We start from the raw sequence: 18654 nt of genomic DNA on the forward strand, positions 1-18654 counted from the left end.
CTTTAAATCTAAAAATTCATACGTCACTCATGAATCAGAGGTCCCATTGGTATATTTTAGTTCTATTGCAAGTATTTAAGTTTGTAAAGGAACCTTGGACGGATGAATTTGGTATTCTACTTCTAATTACAGGAAAAAGGTTGCCCTTTTGAAAACATGATGGTAGTAAGCTTCACAGAGACCGGCGACAATAGCATGTCAACTTTGGTTGGTGCATACACAGCAATATGGTCTTTGATCTATATATATCTTCTCATCCATAGTTGGGTTTGTAGCAATCGTAGTTTTCGTAGAAGCATATTACATAAGATTATCAAATATATTGAAGTGGTGGCTCCAAGGACTTTTATACATTATTTGCATGATTGCAGCACCATCATATTTGGTGGATTGACTGTTTTAGTTTAGGAGAAAGAGGACTTGTTTGCTCGATCCCCCTTCATATATACTGTCATTATTTGATGTGTGCAGAGAGAGAGAGAGAGAGAGAGAGAGAGAGAGAGAGAGACTAAAGTAATTCAACATTACCACTCATTACAAGAGAAAAGAACATCAGACAGATAAAACGGGCTCACGCCGAAGCCGCTTGCCCAGATTGCGGCAAAGGAAATGTAGCGTCAGCAGGAGGGAGCGGAAGATCACTAAGATGCAAACGCAAGATCACATAAACATCTACCAAGATTTTATGCACCAGGTTATGAGTGTTAACTGAAATATAACGAAAATGAGCGTCGTTTCGTGCCATCCAAACAAACCACCAAGAAGTAAGCAACCACGTCCGCCAGATAAGCCTCCACCTCTTGCTGCGCCTAATACAAACTGGTCCCAAGATCAGATCTAGCGCAAAAGACTCCTCCTTAACCAATACTTCTGGATGCCTCCAAGTCCTGCTAAAGATTTCCACAAATATTGGGCAAGACAAGAACAAGTGAAACATAGATTCTTCAGCAGCCTGACAAAGCACACACCAACTCGAGAGCTGACACTTCTTTAAATTACTGTGGGTTTGGATCCTATCGTGCAAAATTAACCAAGCCAGGACTCGAGAACGGGGAGAAGGACCCTTCGCCCAAAGCACATCTTCGGGCAACCAATCAGCCCCCAATGGGAGCAACGATCTATAAACTTTTTTTGTGAGAAACTCTCCGCTTGGCGTCAAAGCCCACTGCAACCACTGACCAAAATTTTCAGAGTCCTCAAAATGGTCTCTAAAGCAGGCTAAAGCCCTCAACCATGATTTACGCAAGTGTGATACAGCCAAACCTCGGGTTCTCAGACAAACCGGGGTAAGAGCCCCATATTTAGCAAGAAGCAAACTAACACAATGGTTATCCGGTTGATGGGCCAACCAACATTGCTTGGCGACAAGAACAATGCTTCGCAGTCTGGGCGCAGAAATGCCTAAACCAGCCATACGCCGAGGTAAGACCACTGAACGCTAACCAATCAAATGACGCTTACCCTTGAGTTGACACCCAGACCATAGAAAACCTGCCAGCAAGCGTGTCAGTTGCTTCTCTACTCCCACATGCATCACAAACATAGATATGAAAAATTCTGGAATAATTGAAAGAACATGTCTAACTAAGGTTAGACGGCCAACGATGGAGAGATAAGACGACTGCCACGAAAGCAATTTGCGCTTCACTTTTTGAAGCGTCGGAGCCCAAGCAACTGAATTGAGGTGCTTCACTTGTAACGGCAAGCCCAGGTACATAATAGGCAAATCAGAAATAGTGCAATTAAAAATTCTCTTTCCAGCTGCAAGCATATTGGCATTAACATTGAACATGGTAATAGAGCATTTGGTCTCATTTAGAGAAAGTCCGGATAGGGAGAGAAAGAACTGAATGATAAGCTTGAACCTAAGCATCTGTTGAACATTTGCATGACAAAAAATGATCATATCATCAGCATAAGTAAGAATATGACTCTGGAAGTCGGAAACCTGCAAAGGTTCAATGAAACCCGATACAGCAGCCCGCTTAAGCAAGACCACAAGACCATCAGCAATTGCATTGAACAACAAAGGCGATAGGGGGCACCCTTGCCGCAAACCTCGTCCCAGCTTGAACCGGTCTCCTCTAATACCATTGATATTTAACATGGCCTGGGCATTTGAGACCAGCTCTCTCACCCAACCAGAAAAACGACGACCAATACCGAAGTTTGCTAACATTTGAAATAAGAATGACCAATGCACAGAGTCAAAAGCTTTATGAAAATCTAACTTAAGGACAAAGTAAGGTTGACCGCTATGCTGCAAGGAATGAACAACCTCGGACGCCATGATGAACGAGTGGTGTACCCTCTTATTACGGATAAAGGCAAACTGAGAGTGAAAAAATCTGGTTAGCCACCAATTTCAACCTATTCGCCAAAACCTTGGCAAACATCCGATAGAGTGCACTCATAACTGAGATTGGACAGAATCGAGAAATATCAACAGCCTCATCATCTTTCGGAATGAGCGAAATAATAGCAACATGAAAATGATAAGGCAGTCTGGAGTTACAATGGAACTCATCAAACATGCTCACCACGCCTGATTTAACACAGTCCCAAAAGATTCTAAAAAAGTCGACATGAAACCCGTCAATGTCAGGCGCTTTCCAACCCGACAGATCCTTAATGGCCGTAAAAATCTCATCGTCAGAGAACCTCTTTTGCATAGATCTGGCTTGCTCAGGCTGAATTGAGCCAACTAGGATATTGCCAAGAACACTCTCTGCAGTTAACGAAGAAGAATATAAGTCTTTAAAGTATAGCGAGACTGCCAGAATAACGTGTTGATTGAGATAAGAAACACCCTCAATGGAGATAGAAGGAACAACTTTCCTCCTATGACGATGATAAGCGTATGAGTGAAAAAATTTAGTGTTGCCATCACCATCCGCAAGCCATTTCACCCTAGACCTTTGCTTCCAACGAATTTCCTCTTTGACCCTCCAGCTTTTCAAGAGCATATTTAATTCTAAGGACCTGGCCTGGAGACTGAGAAGTTGCAAATCAGAAAAAGAGTCAGGAGAAGACATATACTGATACAATGCATAAATCTCTTGCTCCCATGCGGACATTTACTGAAATTTCTCCACCTTAAGACTATGAAGCCAAGCTTTGATATCCTTAACTAGACGAGAAAGCTTATTTTGAACCCGGAGCGCTGCCCAATGCTCATCAACAATTTTGTTCCAAGAATTAGTAATAACCGAGAGAAAATCTGGCTTCTGAAGCCACCATTCTTCAAACGCAAAGCTCCTGGTGGGTTGAAAGCCATCCCCCCACTGAGTGATGATCTGCCCATGATCCGAGATAGAGGGAGGAAACAACACACACTTAACGTCGGGAATGAGGTCCAATAAATTAGGGGTGACAAAGACCCTATCAAGGACCCTACAGCACGGACAAGACCGCATATTCGACCAAGAAAAACGCTCTCCGATTAAAGAAATAGGGTAGAGAAAATGTCGATGAACAAAGTCTTGAAAACCTCGCATAGAGGGATTAGGAATTACGAGGTTATTAGAGTCATGGATAGATAACAAACAATTGAAATCTCCCATAAGAAGGTGACAATCCGCGTTGGAAACGACAACCCTATCCAAGTCATCCCAAAAAGCGGCCCTCATGGCGGTAAGATTATGTCCATAAACAACAGAAACCACTACTCTTCTATCAACTGCCTGGAAATTGAAAGCAACAGACAGAGAGAAAAGTCCCACATCCAGCTGAGATAAATTTAAAGACTGCTTTCCCAAGATAAGGATACCTCCTGCATGATTTACTGCTGGCTTAAAGAAATAGTCAGCTCCCTGCCAGATGCTAGAGACGACTACAAGCGGGATGACCTCCATTTTAGTTTCACATAAAGCAAGAATGTCAGGTTTTTGTTCCCTAACCCAATTAGCCAGAAACAAGCGTTTAGTGGGACAATTTAAGCCTCTAACATTCCAAAAAACAATCTTCATGGAACAAAATCTGGAAAAACTCGAGGTTGGTGGCACCGAGATGACCTTCTTGGGGACCTGACATCGGTAGCCGAAACAATTGACGAAGGCCTCCTCCTTCTTCGCTGACCACTAGCACTGACAGACGACCTCAATTGACCATCAAAAATGCCCAACTGCTCACAGTCTGCTCCACCGGAGTTGCATAGAGAGTTCCCAATAATCGCAAAAATAACTGAAATCGTACAATTCATATCAACAGCAATAGCTTGCAGCTACGAAAAGGAGAGAGAGATATCCAGCAACTTAGCTGCATTGACAACCGTGACACCTAGGGGTTGTGAATTAGGATGCTGCTAAATCAAAGGCATAAGCAGGTGGCTACCCTGACCCCGTGCTGGATTACTGGAAGAGACCCCGTTTGACGGAATACCAAAAGATTTGGTAGAAGAAAAAACCTCAGAGACATAATGCAATACAGGGAGAGGACGGGGAACCGAGGAGCCAAGCACCATGTATCTGATTGCCAGGTTGGTTCTAACATTAAACGCAATAAGATTGATAACCAGATAGTCAGAGTGTCTAGAGGGAAAAATAATAAGGGATGATTGAAGATTCGTCCTTTGTCCATCACGTGCAAGCCTGCCCAACCGTGCCTCTAACTTGAAATGGCAATTGGTACAAACAGAGGCAGATACCAGGCCCTGAGCTTGAGAAATAGATAACGACCTTGACAGAACTTGTGATGGCGAGCATGACAAAAATTTTCTCTGCTTCCCACGAGCATGCCTAACCAACCACGCCACCATTCCGCCACGTGAATTAGCGCAAAAAGAATCAGACGTCGAGCTCCATGCATTATAAATATTGAGCGGCAAATCTCTAAAAGAGTCAACATTGATGGCAGAGCCAATTTTTTTGGGGCCCACCCTTGGCAGAACTTGCAACGGTTGGGAGATGCCATCAAATGCCGGCGAAGAGTCTATCATAGCTGGAGCAATAGACGAAAAAGAAAGCCCAAAGTGCTGCAGCCGAACCGGGACCCAGATAGACCCAATCTTGACAGCATTGAATGAATTCGCCGGGTTATGAAGATTGTCAATCTGCACCCATGACGAGAAGGATAATTTTTGTGAAGGCCGTTCAGGATTTTGACTTGTCGAATGACGCCCCACCCCAGAAAATTTTTTAGAGACTAGAGTCTTCCCCGAAGAATGGGAATGTGATGGGTTAGATCGTCTTCACTTCCATACTGAGTGCCGACGAGAGAAAAAAGATAAGTTGCACTTATGACAATCACAACGTTTGTGAAAGTTCAGAGAAAAACAATTAGCACACCACCAATCCCCCGGCCTGGCACGACTCAACTGAGATCTATAGCGAACAACATGAAAGGAGCTTTGCCAAGTTGATGGGACCTATTGCCATCCTCGATCAACAACCCATTCTGGAAGCTCACGAATGAAGAAAGGAGAAACAAGCAAAGCCTCCTTAATAGAGCATGCTTCAAGAGGCTCCCGTCTAATAGCTCATAGGAAAAACCTAATGTCCGAAATACGAAGAGAGCCCATATCTAGGCATGATCGGAGGGACTCCAAAAACTTAGAGAAGAACCAATGATTGAGCTTGAAAGGCAAGACAACATTCAATCCCTATCGACGAAGCACAAAGGCTGCACCCCAGTCATTCACAGCTTCCTTGATAAAATGTAGGGCTCGCAGGTTGACCTTCAATGGGAGATCGGGAGCAAGCCCCCAAAAACGGCTAGACGAGGGGCGCATAACCAAACGACGAAAGGCACCGATGAAGGAGCCTACGAAAGTCTGAAAAAGAGAATAAACAAGATAGAGGCACACCTACGAGGGTCGGGGACTCCGACGGTGATCGGCACGACCAACGAACGCAGCACAAGCTAGGTCAACGATGCCTCTTCACCGGCCAAAACCTCCGAATGGAGCGTGCTTCTGGTGATGGGGACAGAGGAGGGCTGTTGGTGAGGGACCCATCGAACAAGGGCCCACTGCGGTGGGAGAACCTCCCTAAGATTCGAGAGGATACGTCCAACTGACAGATTTCAGAGCTTCAGACACCGAATGACCGGATGCCGAAAAAATGTCGATGCCTCATCACCGGCCAAAACCTCTTGGATCGGTTGGTTAACGGAAGCCCGCTTCTGGAAATGCAAGATGACTAGTGGTGGATGATGAAGGAAAAGGGGGGCAGGGGAGAAAGGTCAGTTGGCAAACGGAGAGGATGCAGTGCGAGGGATGGGAGAACGGATCGAGAGAGAGAGCAGAGAGAGATGGGAGTGGCTGGGTTGACTGCAACTGGAGTGGCCGGTGACAGGGGGTAGACTAAGGGTTTGGGAGTGTTGAGAAAGAGAAAAGACCGACGACGATGGTGACCGGCGATGGGGGTGATCGTTGTTGGGTGGCCGGTGACGGTAGTGACCGGCAATGGGGGCTTGCGGAGGGTTTGAGAATGTTCGACAGAGAGAGAGAGAGAGAGGGAGGAAGGGGAGTCCGAGAGAGAGAGAGGAGGACCACAGTCAGTGGAGGAAACACCCAACTGCAAGGAGGGCAGCGAGAGAGACAGAGGTGGAGTCTCGACACCACAAGGAAGGCAGAGAGAGCGGAAGAGAGGAACAAATCATGGGCGCTTCTGAAATTTGAGAAAGAGTGTCCCCATGAATGGATCCGCAGCAGGCGTCACTCCCCTGGGCAGATCTACAAGCCTGATGAGACTGAAAACCCCAAATCCCCTCGGCTCTGAGGACGTCCCCAACAACATCTTCAGGGGTTGCGGCATAACCTGTCGTCTGTTGTTGGGTGTTGGTTCCGTGAGAGAGAGAGAGAGAGAGAGAGAGAGAGAGAGAGAGAGAGAGAGAGACGTTAATGGATGTTGCAGCCTTGCAGGGCATATTGGAGAAGCCTTGTTAGAGAGTCCTTAGGGATGCAAGGAAGCCATACTTAGCTCGGTATGATGCTTGGGTAGGCGGAAACATATGGAAGTGAAAAGGCCAAGAGAGGGAACACAAAAAAGAAGAAACTTTAAAGGATAAATTAATAAATTTATACTCTTAACTCTTCTTGGGTTAATGATAACTCTGGTTAAATAGATGGAAATTTGTTTTTGATTAACTGTGCAAAAATTTAGGTGGATTTAAAAAAAATCCAAAACTTAGTTATGTTTTTATTAATGCCAAAACTTTAAGGGACTTTTTGAAGATTTTTTTTTTAAGCTTCTAGGTATAAGGGATGTCAATGGATCAAATTTGGGTCAGATATCCGACTGAATCTGGATTCATTTAGTCAGATACGTTAGAGAAAATAACATTCAGTTGTAATCATATTTGGATTAAGACTGCAGAATAGATCTGAAACTGAACTCCAAGCCTCTAATCGATCCAATTATAACATAATTTGAATCGACATTACAATTATAAAATATATCTGATTAACTAGTTGGGTTCTGATGCCATATTACCTTTTTTCATCTAACTCTGCATCTACAAATCTGATAAGGCAATATCAGATTAGGGCAAATTCAATTATTGTTATTTGCTACAGCAAAAAGTAGCCTTTCTTTGAAAGAAATTGCCTTTTTGTGGGAGTTGGGATCAGGTAAGAGGTAGCTCTCATGGATGAACGGCATCCAGAGCACCATTAGTTTGCTTATATATATATATATATATATATATATATATATATATATATATATATATATATATATATATATATATATTGGTTAATCTAATATTAAATTAGTTGTGTTTAACATCAGATGAATTTAACCTTATAAAAATGATTAAAATATTATATTTTTTTAAAATACAAGGTTACTTTTTGAGGTAAAAAAGTAACTTTGATAGCGTTACTTTTTTGGAAAATGACTTTTCAATTTTCTTTTCAAATGACCTATAACACTTAAAAAAATAACCATACATTTTTAAAAATTATCATTCTTTTAAGAGTATTTTAGTTATTTTAATAAGATTGAACTATATATATATATATATATATATATATATATATAGAGAGAGAGAGAGAGAGAGAGAGAGCATTGAGAAGCTACTGACCACATCTCTACAATATGTTATCCAATTGATTGGGACTGTCAATCTTTTTGTGTTTTTTCAAAATTCTGGCCTTACAGATGTGTTCATCATGAATGATTTACTAGTGATTGACACTTGGATCATTCTAATGCATGAATATGTTTTTATAAGGTTAAAAAATGAACAGTCTACAATTTTTATAAAATTTTTAGGCTTCAAATACCATTTTTCATCCAAAATGCATAATCCAAGTGTCAATTTCTAGTAAATCAATTATGGTAAACACATATGTAAGGTCAGAATTTTGAAAAAAAACACTGAAAAAATCTTAATGGGTAAGGTTGGTACGTTTTCTATATGGTAGGTTTTCATCTCTCTCTCTCTCTCAGAGAGAGCATAATAGGCCTCATTTTTTGTTCTGCTCCATAGGTTTTATGATAGATCAGAACTGTTAGATGTGTTTAGCGGTGCTCGATTTAGTGAGAATCGATATGAGCCAGAAAAAATTAGTACTTCATAGCCATTGATTTTGTATCATAAGAAAAACCTGTATACAGGTCAGATTCCCCTGATCTAAAAAAAAAACTATAGATCACATCTACGGTGTTAGACGTGACAAAAAATACTTAAAACTATGATGATTTTTGAAGGGGCCTAACCAGACCTAATGAAAGAAGGGGCTTAAGAAACGCATTACTGGGACTGTTAATTGCACCCAAGTCACAAACTCACAATGACACGCCACTTAGGGGCAATGCCTAGAGTGGCAAGAATTGAACAAGCTCGGATACGGTGACACAACCTGGACACATAAGGATATTCCTTTTAATATAATTTAAAACTTTTTTTTTATATTTCTCAATTATAGCTTGATAAAAATGTGTTTTTATATATATATATATATATGTATATATATATATATGTATATATATATATGTATATATATATTAAAAAAGTTATGTCCTGGTGTGCTATTTGCAAAAATTTCACGAACTGAAATCATGGACTCGTGTCACATGCCAGGACATACCCATATATTTGTGATATAGATTTGCAGTGCTGGTGAAGAGAACATTGTAGCACTGCCAATCGAGCTCACGCATCAAGCATGCGAACAAAGAACCACCAGTAAAGAGCTGCCTCGGCATTATGATTGTGAAAATGAGACGAGCTGCTCCATCTCATGTTTGGCTCAGAAAGAGTTCATCCGAACTCGTGAAATAAACTCAGTAAGCCAAACATTAAAAACAAGTGTTCAGCTCAACTCGTATAGGCTCGTTAACTAAAAGTGTCTGGCTTACCAAGCAACAAGATTAGAGTTCAAATCCCATTGCTTACAACTTTTAAACATTGTATTTATTTTTTAATGAGCTCATTTGAGTTAATTTCTCTGGGCTCGTTACCTAGAAGTGTTTGGCTTACCAAGCAATAAGATTAGACTTCAAATCCTATTGCTCACAGCATTTAAACATTGTATTTATTTTTTTAATGAGCTAATTTGAGCTCATTTCTCTAGGTCCAGAGTCTACTTTGTAATCATAGCCACATATATAGGCGATATTTTCACAATATAGCGATAAAATAGCTGTAAAAATATAAAACAATATTAAAGACAAAATATCAGAAATGTATGTCATATCATGATATACTGAGTTACCTTTTTTATTTTTTTCTATATTTTAACTATGTTTTTCTTCTTTCTTTTATATTTTTTACTTATTTTTTATTATATATGTATTTTATTATCTAAACACGTTGTTTTTTTTACTTATTTCTATTACTTTTTTATTTTTAAATTTTTTTAGCACCAGAGTTTTTCCTGAGATTTATCAATTAAACCTATATTAGAAATTGCCTTCCAAGATATTGCCAAGACTGATATTTGTGACTGTATTTCTAATACTTTTATTTAAACAAAGTTTTGTTTTGGGGGGTAAACTAACCAGCTGTTCAGTTCAACCTTGGCTTGTTTAACTCGAACTGGCCATCAACTAGAGCTCAGCTCGGCTCACTACAAGAACAAGCTGTTGAGTTTGTACTTTTACCAGCCTTACTCAGCAACCAAGATGTACAACAAACCAAGCACATGTTTTAGTATAACTGATGACAGAAGCTGGTCCGTAGCTGGTGATGGATGTCCACCAAGGACTGCAGATAGAACAAAATTGCAAGCCTGGCAGTGAGTTAAGATGGCTTAAACAAGAGGAGCAGAAAAGTCCAAACGATCAGGTCCTTTTACCACCAAGTCAATTTTGAAACAGACCCAACTGTGAACCTATTGAAATGATATCACTTTTGAATCCAGGTATTCAAGTGGGCTCAATAATGATATGAGCTGCAGCCAACTGTAATTTTTTTTTTCATATTTACATGAAGAAACCACTCTCAAGATCAGAGACCTAGCCGTGCCGTACCTAAGATTGCTGTCCTGACAGCGTAAAACTCCGTGACCTTACCGGAAAACTCTGTGGGCTGTCAACTTATTCAATTCGACCCCAAGGGTTGGCCCACATAGTCTCATGCTTGTGGTTGGGGAGGTCTTCCTCTAACCTGAGTTTGAGTCCCTACGTGGGCACCTTCTTCTGCAAGGGGGGGAGCAGGAGGCTTCTTAAGGATAAGGAAGGTATGCATGGAGTTTTCTGCTACCGAAACAACGACCATAAGTACAGCAGGCTAAGACCAGTATGGCTAGGTCTTTGATCCCGAATACGGCTTCTTGTAATCAACGAAAAGCTGTTTACTACATTCAACAAAACAGAGAGAGAGAGAGAGAGAGAGAGAGAGATTCCATGTGAACTTGACTGAAGATGAACTCAAGAACATGTAACTTGCTCCATATGAACTTGATTGAAATGAACTAAAGTAGAACACATAACTTGTTCCATATGAACTTGATTGAAATGAACTAAAGTAAAATATATAATTTGACTACTGTTAGTTATGCACATGTATGATTCCGCTTTGCTCTTCTGCTTGTGAAAGGGAGACTCACATGGCTGTTCTTCAACAAGCAGCAGACATGCTGCTGACCAAACTTCTAAAGCCACTTCCGTGATGATCAGAGAAGCTCCATTTATTGGGATACAATAGTGATGCTGCTGCATTCTTCTTTTCTTCTTTTCCAACTAAACAAGAACTACCCATGTATCTAAAAAACAAAGTATCCCGTTCATCGCCAATAAAGCTTGAAGTCTCTCCTCTCTTTCCGCTTCTACTTGGGTCTGCATATGAAGAAAATCCTCAGTAGATCCTTGACATGCCAAACTGAACAGTACCAACTTTTCGGGAAGTAGCAGCAGCAGCCATTCCATTGAATTGTGATTTGGCCTGCAAATAGTTTGATTCTGCAATGGACCGATCGCCACCCACCTCAGATTTTGAAGGGCATGAAACGTAGAAAGGTGATGAATGCATATCTATGGCTATATGTTCTGCAACTTTCGCAACAGTGTTGTTTGGTATGCATGGAGGCTTGGAGGCAATGTATCCCCTCTCTGCTCCCGTTGGATCCTTTTCACAGTATTCCGACTTCCCTACTTTATGGAAACCATAAGAGGCTGGACCTGCATACTGGGGAGGAAGCACAGCACTTCTCATCATCCGTCTTAGGTCATATGCATCGTTTGGGCCTCCATTTTCATAGGGAACAACCGGCCCAACAACTTTCCCAGGTTTAGCTGCAGCATTCAGGACAAAGTTAGGATCCTGGAATAACAATGATTCTTGATTCTTGAACTATACACACACACAGTTGAACTATAAATATAATAGACTTTGCAAATCCCAATTTTTTTGTCACATCTAACATCATAAATGTGATCTACATGTTCTATGATTTACTTATTCACTTTGAATTTCAGGCGAGCAACTATACAATTTACTTGCTTTGAATTACAAACGATAACAATTTAATGGGATGACTAGTCGTTTATGTACCTTGCATGATCCTTTGTGGGGCTTGAGAAGTCCTTGGCAAGATGGTAGTCATCAGGGCTGCTTCTGTAGAGCTCCTGGAGGCCGCATCTTGGCCTTTGACACATCGATCTCTATATGAAGAGATAGGTACTTGTTCCTTTGGAGCAATTGAAGCAGAGTGGACAACAGTAGATCTACAAGCAAAACAAAAAGCGATTCACCACTTAGAAAAGAAAAATCCAACTCCAGCAGCTCACAACAAAATCTGCCTTTTTCCCTTTCTATTTTATAGTGAGTCAAATGACAGGATTTGCAGCAAAATAAATAGACGACAGAGAGTATATTGTTTCTTCTAGGAGCTAGGCCTTTTCCAGTGAAACAATAAAAATTGAACCCACGTACCTTGGGAGAGAGACATGTTTCCTTTCTAAAGGTATCACAGGGGCACTTTTACCACCATTTTCTTCAAGATGAGCAAATTGCTTCTTGAACTGGTCAATAGCACTGCACAACAGGAAATTCAGGAATCATGACCGGTGGTACAATAAATTTTGCAGCATAACCTCAGATACGGAAGGAAAATGTAAGAACCTAGGGTATAAAAATGTTGTCCTTTCAGTTCCATTCATATAGTCCTTGAGTAGTTGAGGGTGGTATTCCAGGATCTCACGAAAGATAAGTTCTCGAACATCTTCTTTCGTCATTCGACGCCTTTCAAATTCAAACTCCATCTTCGTGATTGGCTGACAAGATGGCTCTCTTTCTACTTTGGCTAGGCCCTTAAAATAAGGATCTGCTAAAGCCTGGCAGACACACATGAATCAACATTATGGAGGGAACATCAGCCTGAGACTTTCAGAGAAAAGGACAATATGCATGCAAAAAACCAGAAGGATCATTCAGGAATATCTAGACAACAGGAGGGGGCAAAAATAAAACATGATCACATGCAACGAGCCTATATCTACTTAAATTATACACTTGGATAAACTATGCAAGAACTAACAGACATTGAACTCAAAATATATTATTGTTAATTTGAGTTAAGCATAAGGCATATACCTCTTCTGCAGTTGGCCGATCTTTGGGATCAAAAGCTAACAATCTTTCTAGTAGCTTGAGAGCCAAAGGATCAGCATTTAAGAACTTCTGAGAGAAAGGCACTGGCTGCTTCTTTCGCATGCTACTTAAGTACCTGCGAGCCTTCTCATTGCGGACCTGGAATCAAGGAAGAACACCAGATAACGGTTCAAGTACATAAGCGCATTTAGTGCCTCAATTTAGGAAAACCAAATTCTTAAAGTTTCCACTACAAAGGATAATACATACCCGAGATATTGTATCTAGGGAAGGTGTTCCAAGCAGGTCTGTTATCAAATCCAGCTGGTGAACAACATTTTTTCCAGGAAAGAGTGGTTTTCCCGTTAACACCTCAGCAAATATGCAACCTATGCTCCAAATATCAATGGCAGGAGTGTACTGAAAAAGTCCAAAAGGATGTGATCATCTACTAGATCATATATAGAGAAAACATCATAATACAGTATGAACACGCTCACCAAATCGAGCACCAATCTCAATACAGGTACCTGAATGAGACAGGAATCTCAACTTGGAGGAGTATTCAACATTCCCCATCCTGAACAAGCATTTCTTGATCACTAGCAATTTAAAGTTTAAACAAAAAGGAGACATTTGCCTCGCAGACAGTAATTGCATACATATATAATTGCTGTATGAAACATCAAATATAATAATGAACTGACATGATCGTGGAATTGACTAAGCTGCATGAACAGATAAGGTCGGTAGAAAAAGGAGATCTTAGTTATGACAATCTAAAAGGATGATGATAATAGTAAACTAGGAATGCCTGGTAATTTCAATCAATCTTTCAACAATGTCCTGGCCATTTAGGATAACGAAAGGACGCATGTGTTGGTGGGAGTAGAGACCCATCTAAGACACTTGGTTAAGTATGTGAAATGGTACAAATTTCTATCTTAGGCCAATCCCCAGGGACCCTATCTATAAGTGAATTTTTTATCTAAGAACAAAGCAAAATGATTTCTATGGTAAATAGAGGCAAACCCAACAGAGATGTGTGGAAAAGCAAGCAGAATGGGTTAATTTCATGGTGTGTTTCAGTAGGACATCATAGATGTACTTTTGCATATATGGGTTTACACAGGATATTACATTTGCAATTCCAGTTGATTTCACTTCATTCCAAGTTGGATGTGTTGGTGGGGGTGGAGACCTATCTAAGACACTTGGTTAAGTATGTGAAATGGTGCATTTCCATCTTAGGCCAATCCCCAGGGATCCTATCTATAAGTGAATTTGTTATCTAAGACCAAAGAAAAATGATTTCTATGGTAAATAGGGGCAGGGCCAACAGAGATGTGTGGAAAAGCAAGCAGAATGCGTTAATTTCATGGTGTGTTTCAGTAGGACATCATAGATGTACTTTTGCATATATGGGTTTATACAGGATATTACTTCTGCAATTCCAGTTGATTTCACTTCATTCCAAGTTGGAACATTGAGCCATTACTCCATCTCTTGTCTAAGTCAAACACCCAATCCCAGGATTGATCCAATAGATGCCCTTCAGCTGGTTTAGACCAACTTATTGTTCGATAAAAATGAACCACAAAGTATCCAGTATAATCAAAACTTGACCTGAACATCGTTTCATAATCTTCAAATAATGACCACATTCCGAGACTGTGGTTCAGATAAATTTTCTCTTGGCAGACATTTTATTACCTCTGGCATTTTTCCCTTTAGAGAATTTTGCTCAATGGGAGACTTTTGCCAAGAAAGTCTTTACGAGTAAAAATTTTTGCACTTCCTGAAGCGTGTGACAGCTTTACCTGAAAGAATAGCTTTGGAATCATGACTTTTGGAGTTTTTTTACTCAGAGAAAAGTGCAGGTCCCCAGCATTTTCTGATGCAATCAAACACCCTTGTTGATGATACTGAATACAATCACATATAATAGCGCATATTTCTTTAAGCAAGGCATTGGATATATATGTGAAAAAGAACATGTCCAAAACACTCTAATAATAAAAGGTCCACACTGAAAACATTTCTATGCATTGACATTGAAGCAATAGAATTGTTTATATATGCATTTAATCTAAAAAACATGTTTAGTGGAACTACAGGGGAATGCAAACCCATACTTTGGAAAAAAATGATCCACACAACTCTGGAGCTCTGTACCATCTTGTCGCAACATAATCCTGCAAAAGGTTTCCAGTAATTTAAAATAAAGAAAATGAAACATGTTGAAATACCAGAAGAGAAAACCATGGGAAAAGTGGAATGAAAGCACCGAATTGTGTTACAGCATTAAGTACATACCGTCCAGAATATAGTTGTTGGAGTGTCATTGAATGCAACTCTAGCCAAGCCAAAGTCACAGATTTTGAGCTTGCAATTTGCATTTGCCAATATGTTCTTTGGCTTCAAATCTCGATGATAGACATTTGCTGCAGTAAGAAAAAACCACTGCATCACATACACATACACATACATGGACACATATGTTTCGGAAGAAACCATAAAAAGAATCCTGATTGATTTAACAGAAATTGAAATGCTGAGATTCAACAGGAGGCATGTCTAATTCATAAAGAGAACATGTATCCAACTTTGAAGAAGAATGCATGGTCAGCTGCTAACTATTAAAAAGGAGGTATTCTGCTAATAGCATAACATGCCATTCTGCATAATCGCCCATAACCCTCTTAAAATATGATGATTATAAATAGATGCATACCTGTATGGATGTACTTCAGTGCACGAAGCAGCTGATATAGAAAGAACTGATAGTGTTCCTTGGTTAGGTCATCGTTAGCCTTGATAACCTGGTGGAGATCAGACTCCATGAGCTCAAAAACAACATAAATATCCTTAAAATCCCTTCGTGATGGCGGCAACATGATGTGCTTAATTTCAACAATATCAGGATGACGAAGAAGCCTAAGTAGCTTGATCTCCCGCAGAATGCGTGTCGCATCAGAGATGTGTTCGAAAATGTCATGTATCTTCTTTATCGCAACTTTTTCCCCTGTATGTGTGTCAATGGCAGAACACACAACACCATAGCTTCCTTTCCCAACGACTTCTTGAATTTTGTATCTGTTGGCATCTCCATATTCTGTGAAGAAGTCCATCTCTGTGGAACTCTGAAAACAATGAAAAAACAGTCAGGCCAACACACGACCATGCCACAAGAAAGCAGCAAAGGTCCATCAATCTCCTTAGCGGAAACAAACAAATAAGCACAAGAGTAAAGAGAAATGCTCCACAATAAAGAACGATCACACAAAGAAAGACAGTCAAGATACACCAACAAGCACTGTTCATTCACAATGGCCGGTTATTGCCATATACATCATCGGTGACATCAGCCACTACAGGAAGCACGACTAGAAAGACTGTGCACTGCTGCAGAAAATTAGTTATCCAGAATCACATATAGTACCAAGAACCAATTACGAACCTAGAAGAGGGAGACAGCAGCAATACTTTAACATAAACTACGATCTGTATGAAACACAATTCAGCTAGAAAAAGATAAAAGGGGTTTGGACCAACCGAATAACACCATTACTTAACATAGGATTATAATGAGAATTCAGCCTTTACAAACCACTAGTGCTACGACTTTTCCTGTCTAAGAAAACGAAATGGTGCTGCTATCATTAAAAAGAGAGTAATATAAAAGGTCCATCATCGGTAGCCGTTGCCTCACAATAACAAGAAAGACTGCAGAAATCTTCAAAACGCCTTAAAATAAGCAAAGGGGAAAAAAGAACAAAGGGAAAAACAGAAAAGGGTTAAGTAGAGAATCTAAGGACCCAATACATAAATAGAGTATGACAGCAAGATAAGCCAAGGGGGAGGTATATTTCTTCAAAGATAACCATCCATATTAAAGAACCATTTGTTAAAAAGTAAGAAGGTAAACCTTCTCAAAAGGAAATTTAATTCAATTGGACTGAGGCCGGAAAAAAAAAAACGCAAACAAAAGCATGTCGGTAGGACAAACCTCGCATTCTGATAAAGAAGGAAAGAATCTAGTCACTGTTTAAAAGAATATTTCGCTAAAAAAAACATAAGGATAAGAAGAATCAAATACCAAAATTCCAAAATTCTCTTTCCGCTAAGAGAATGGAATCCTGTGGCTAAGATGGAAACAGACGCACAGAATTACTCCAAAAAAATATTAGATCCACCGAATGCATTCTAAAAGGAAGAAGACAAGAAACGACCCACATCATAAAACATATTAAACTACAAGAAGAACCAAGAAATTCAGAGCACCCACCAATCTTCAATCTCGACAACCCCACATGATCCGAAAAAAATAAGCAATATAATTCCAAAAAATCTCAACCAACCAAGCACAAATCAAACAAAATCATCACCCCTCATTCGTTAAAAAAGTGACAAAGGAACTCACTTTCTTCCTCTGGTCTTGCGGCTGCATTGTCCGCAACACGCCAAACCAATGTTTCCACTCCCCTTAATTCCCGTCCTCCCACTACGAATCGAAAAGAAAAAAACGCGAATTCAATGGCTTGAACTGCCACTCAGCCGCATTTCCCCCCACCGTCCCCTGCTCCGGATGACCAACCCGCATTCCCTCTTTACACTCGACCAATTCTTCACCAAGATCACAAGCAGAATCAGACCACTCATACAACCGAACTCGAAGACGACCCTCAAGAAACCGATGCCGCCGCTGGCGACGATCATGAAGAGCATTCTGGCCTCCAAGGCCATGCGGGCCTCGTCATGCTGAGATTTCTCGCCATCTCCAATTACACCACTCTCCACATTTCAGCATACAACCCACATACAGGAAAAATACGCAGAGGAACCCTCAGAACACGATCCCCAGACCCTCAAAATCCCTGAAAAAGCAGAGAGAAGAAGACGAGATACAAATGGGGAGGTTGGTTTCCTCTTGTTGTTCTTCTTCTTGGGGAGAATGAAGAAGGAAAACCCTAGGAGGAAGGACAGAGGAAGGAGACGGTCGAGAGCCCTCAAATATAGGGCACTCCTTTGCATACTCTTTTTTTTTTCTCATATTTTCTAATTTTTTTAATCCGATTAGGTGATCAAATGACGTTTTTATCCTCATACCGGTTCACTATAACGGTAGTGCAGCGAATCGAAATGGTGATTCGGACAGTCGAAAGACTTAGTTTGTAGCGAGACTCAAATAAAGGACAATGCTTGGGGTTTAGTAGTTGCCAAAAAGAGATAGTTTTTTTTTTATTATTATTATTTAAAGGGAGAAACTACCCTAGGATAAGGGACGTAGCCCTACTTATGGTCGCTGTCCATGCAGCATAAAACTCTGTGAGCTTACCTTTTGGGCCAAGTCCCATCCCACTAAGCCAAACCCCTTTGAAGCTAAAAGGGAAGGCTTGGCAGCTAGCTAACTCCAAATAGGTGAGTTTTAGTTGATTCAAAGGACCCAGCCTAGCTTAGCTTAATGGGCAATTTTGACTCAGCTTAGTTCGAAGGTCCCGCTTTGATTAAAGAGTTTATTGGTTCCTCAAGGAGATTGAAATCATGGACAACTAAGGTAAACTTGACTCAATTGTGTTGGACACGGGGCGAGTCAGAGATGAAAATGATTTAGAAAAATACTTGAATAAGGGCTCGAACATTCCACACTAAAAAACCAACTAAGAGTCCTCGTTA

General features: G+C 40.4%; 1 protein-coding gene across 1 annotated transcript; it reads right to left on the bottom strand.

Moving 5' to 3' along the window:
- Nucleotides 1–10791: 10791 nt before the first annotated feature.
- LOC149827043 (mitogen-activated protein kinase 10-like) lies at nucleotides 10792–18016 on the bottom strand. The gene is made up of 10 exons (XM_090019141.1): nucleotides 17402–18016; nucleotides 15713–16121; nucleotides 15295–15422; nucleotides 15114–15173; nucleotides 13249–13398; nucleotides 12982–13137; nucleotides 12511–12722; nucleotides 12322–12423; nucleotides 11941–12113; nucleotides 10792–11681 (listed from the first exon to the last, which is right to left on the bottom strand). The coding sequence occupies exons 1-10, from the start codon at nucleotides 17426–17428 to the stop codon at nucleotides 11245–11247; spliced, it is 1854 nt and encodes a 617-aa protein (XP_089875267.1). The 5' UTR covers nucleotides 17429–18016; the 3' UTR covers nucleotides 10792–11244.
- Between the last annotated feature and the right edge of the window lie 638 nt (nucleotides 18017–18654).

The sequence above is a fragment of the Nuphar pumila genome, chromosome 10 (assembly GCF_984573655.1).
Source record: "Nuphar pumila chromosome 10, dmNupPumi1.hap1.1, whole genome shotgun sequence".
NCBI classification, from domain to species: domain Eukaryota; kingdom Viridiplantae; phylum Streptophyta; class Magnoliopsida; order Nymphaeales; family Nymphaeaceae; genus Nuphar; species Nuphar pumila.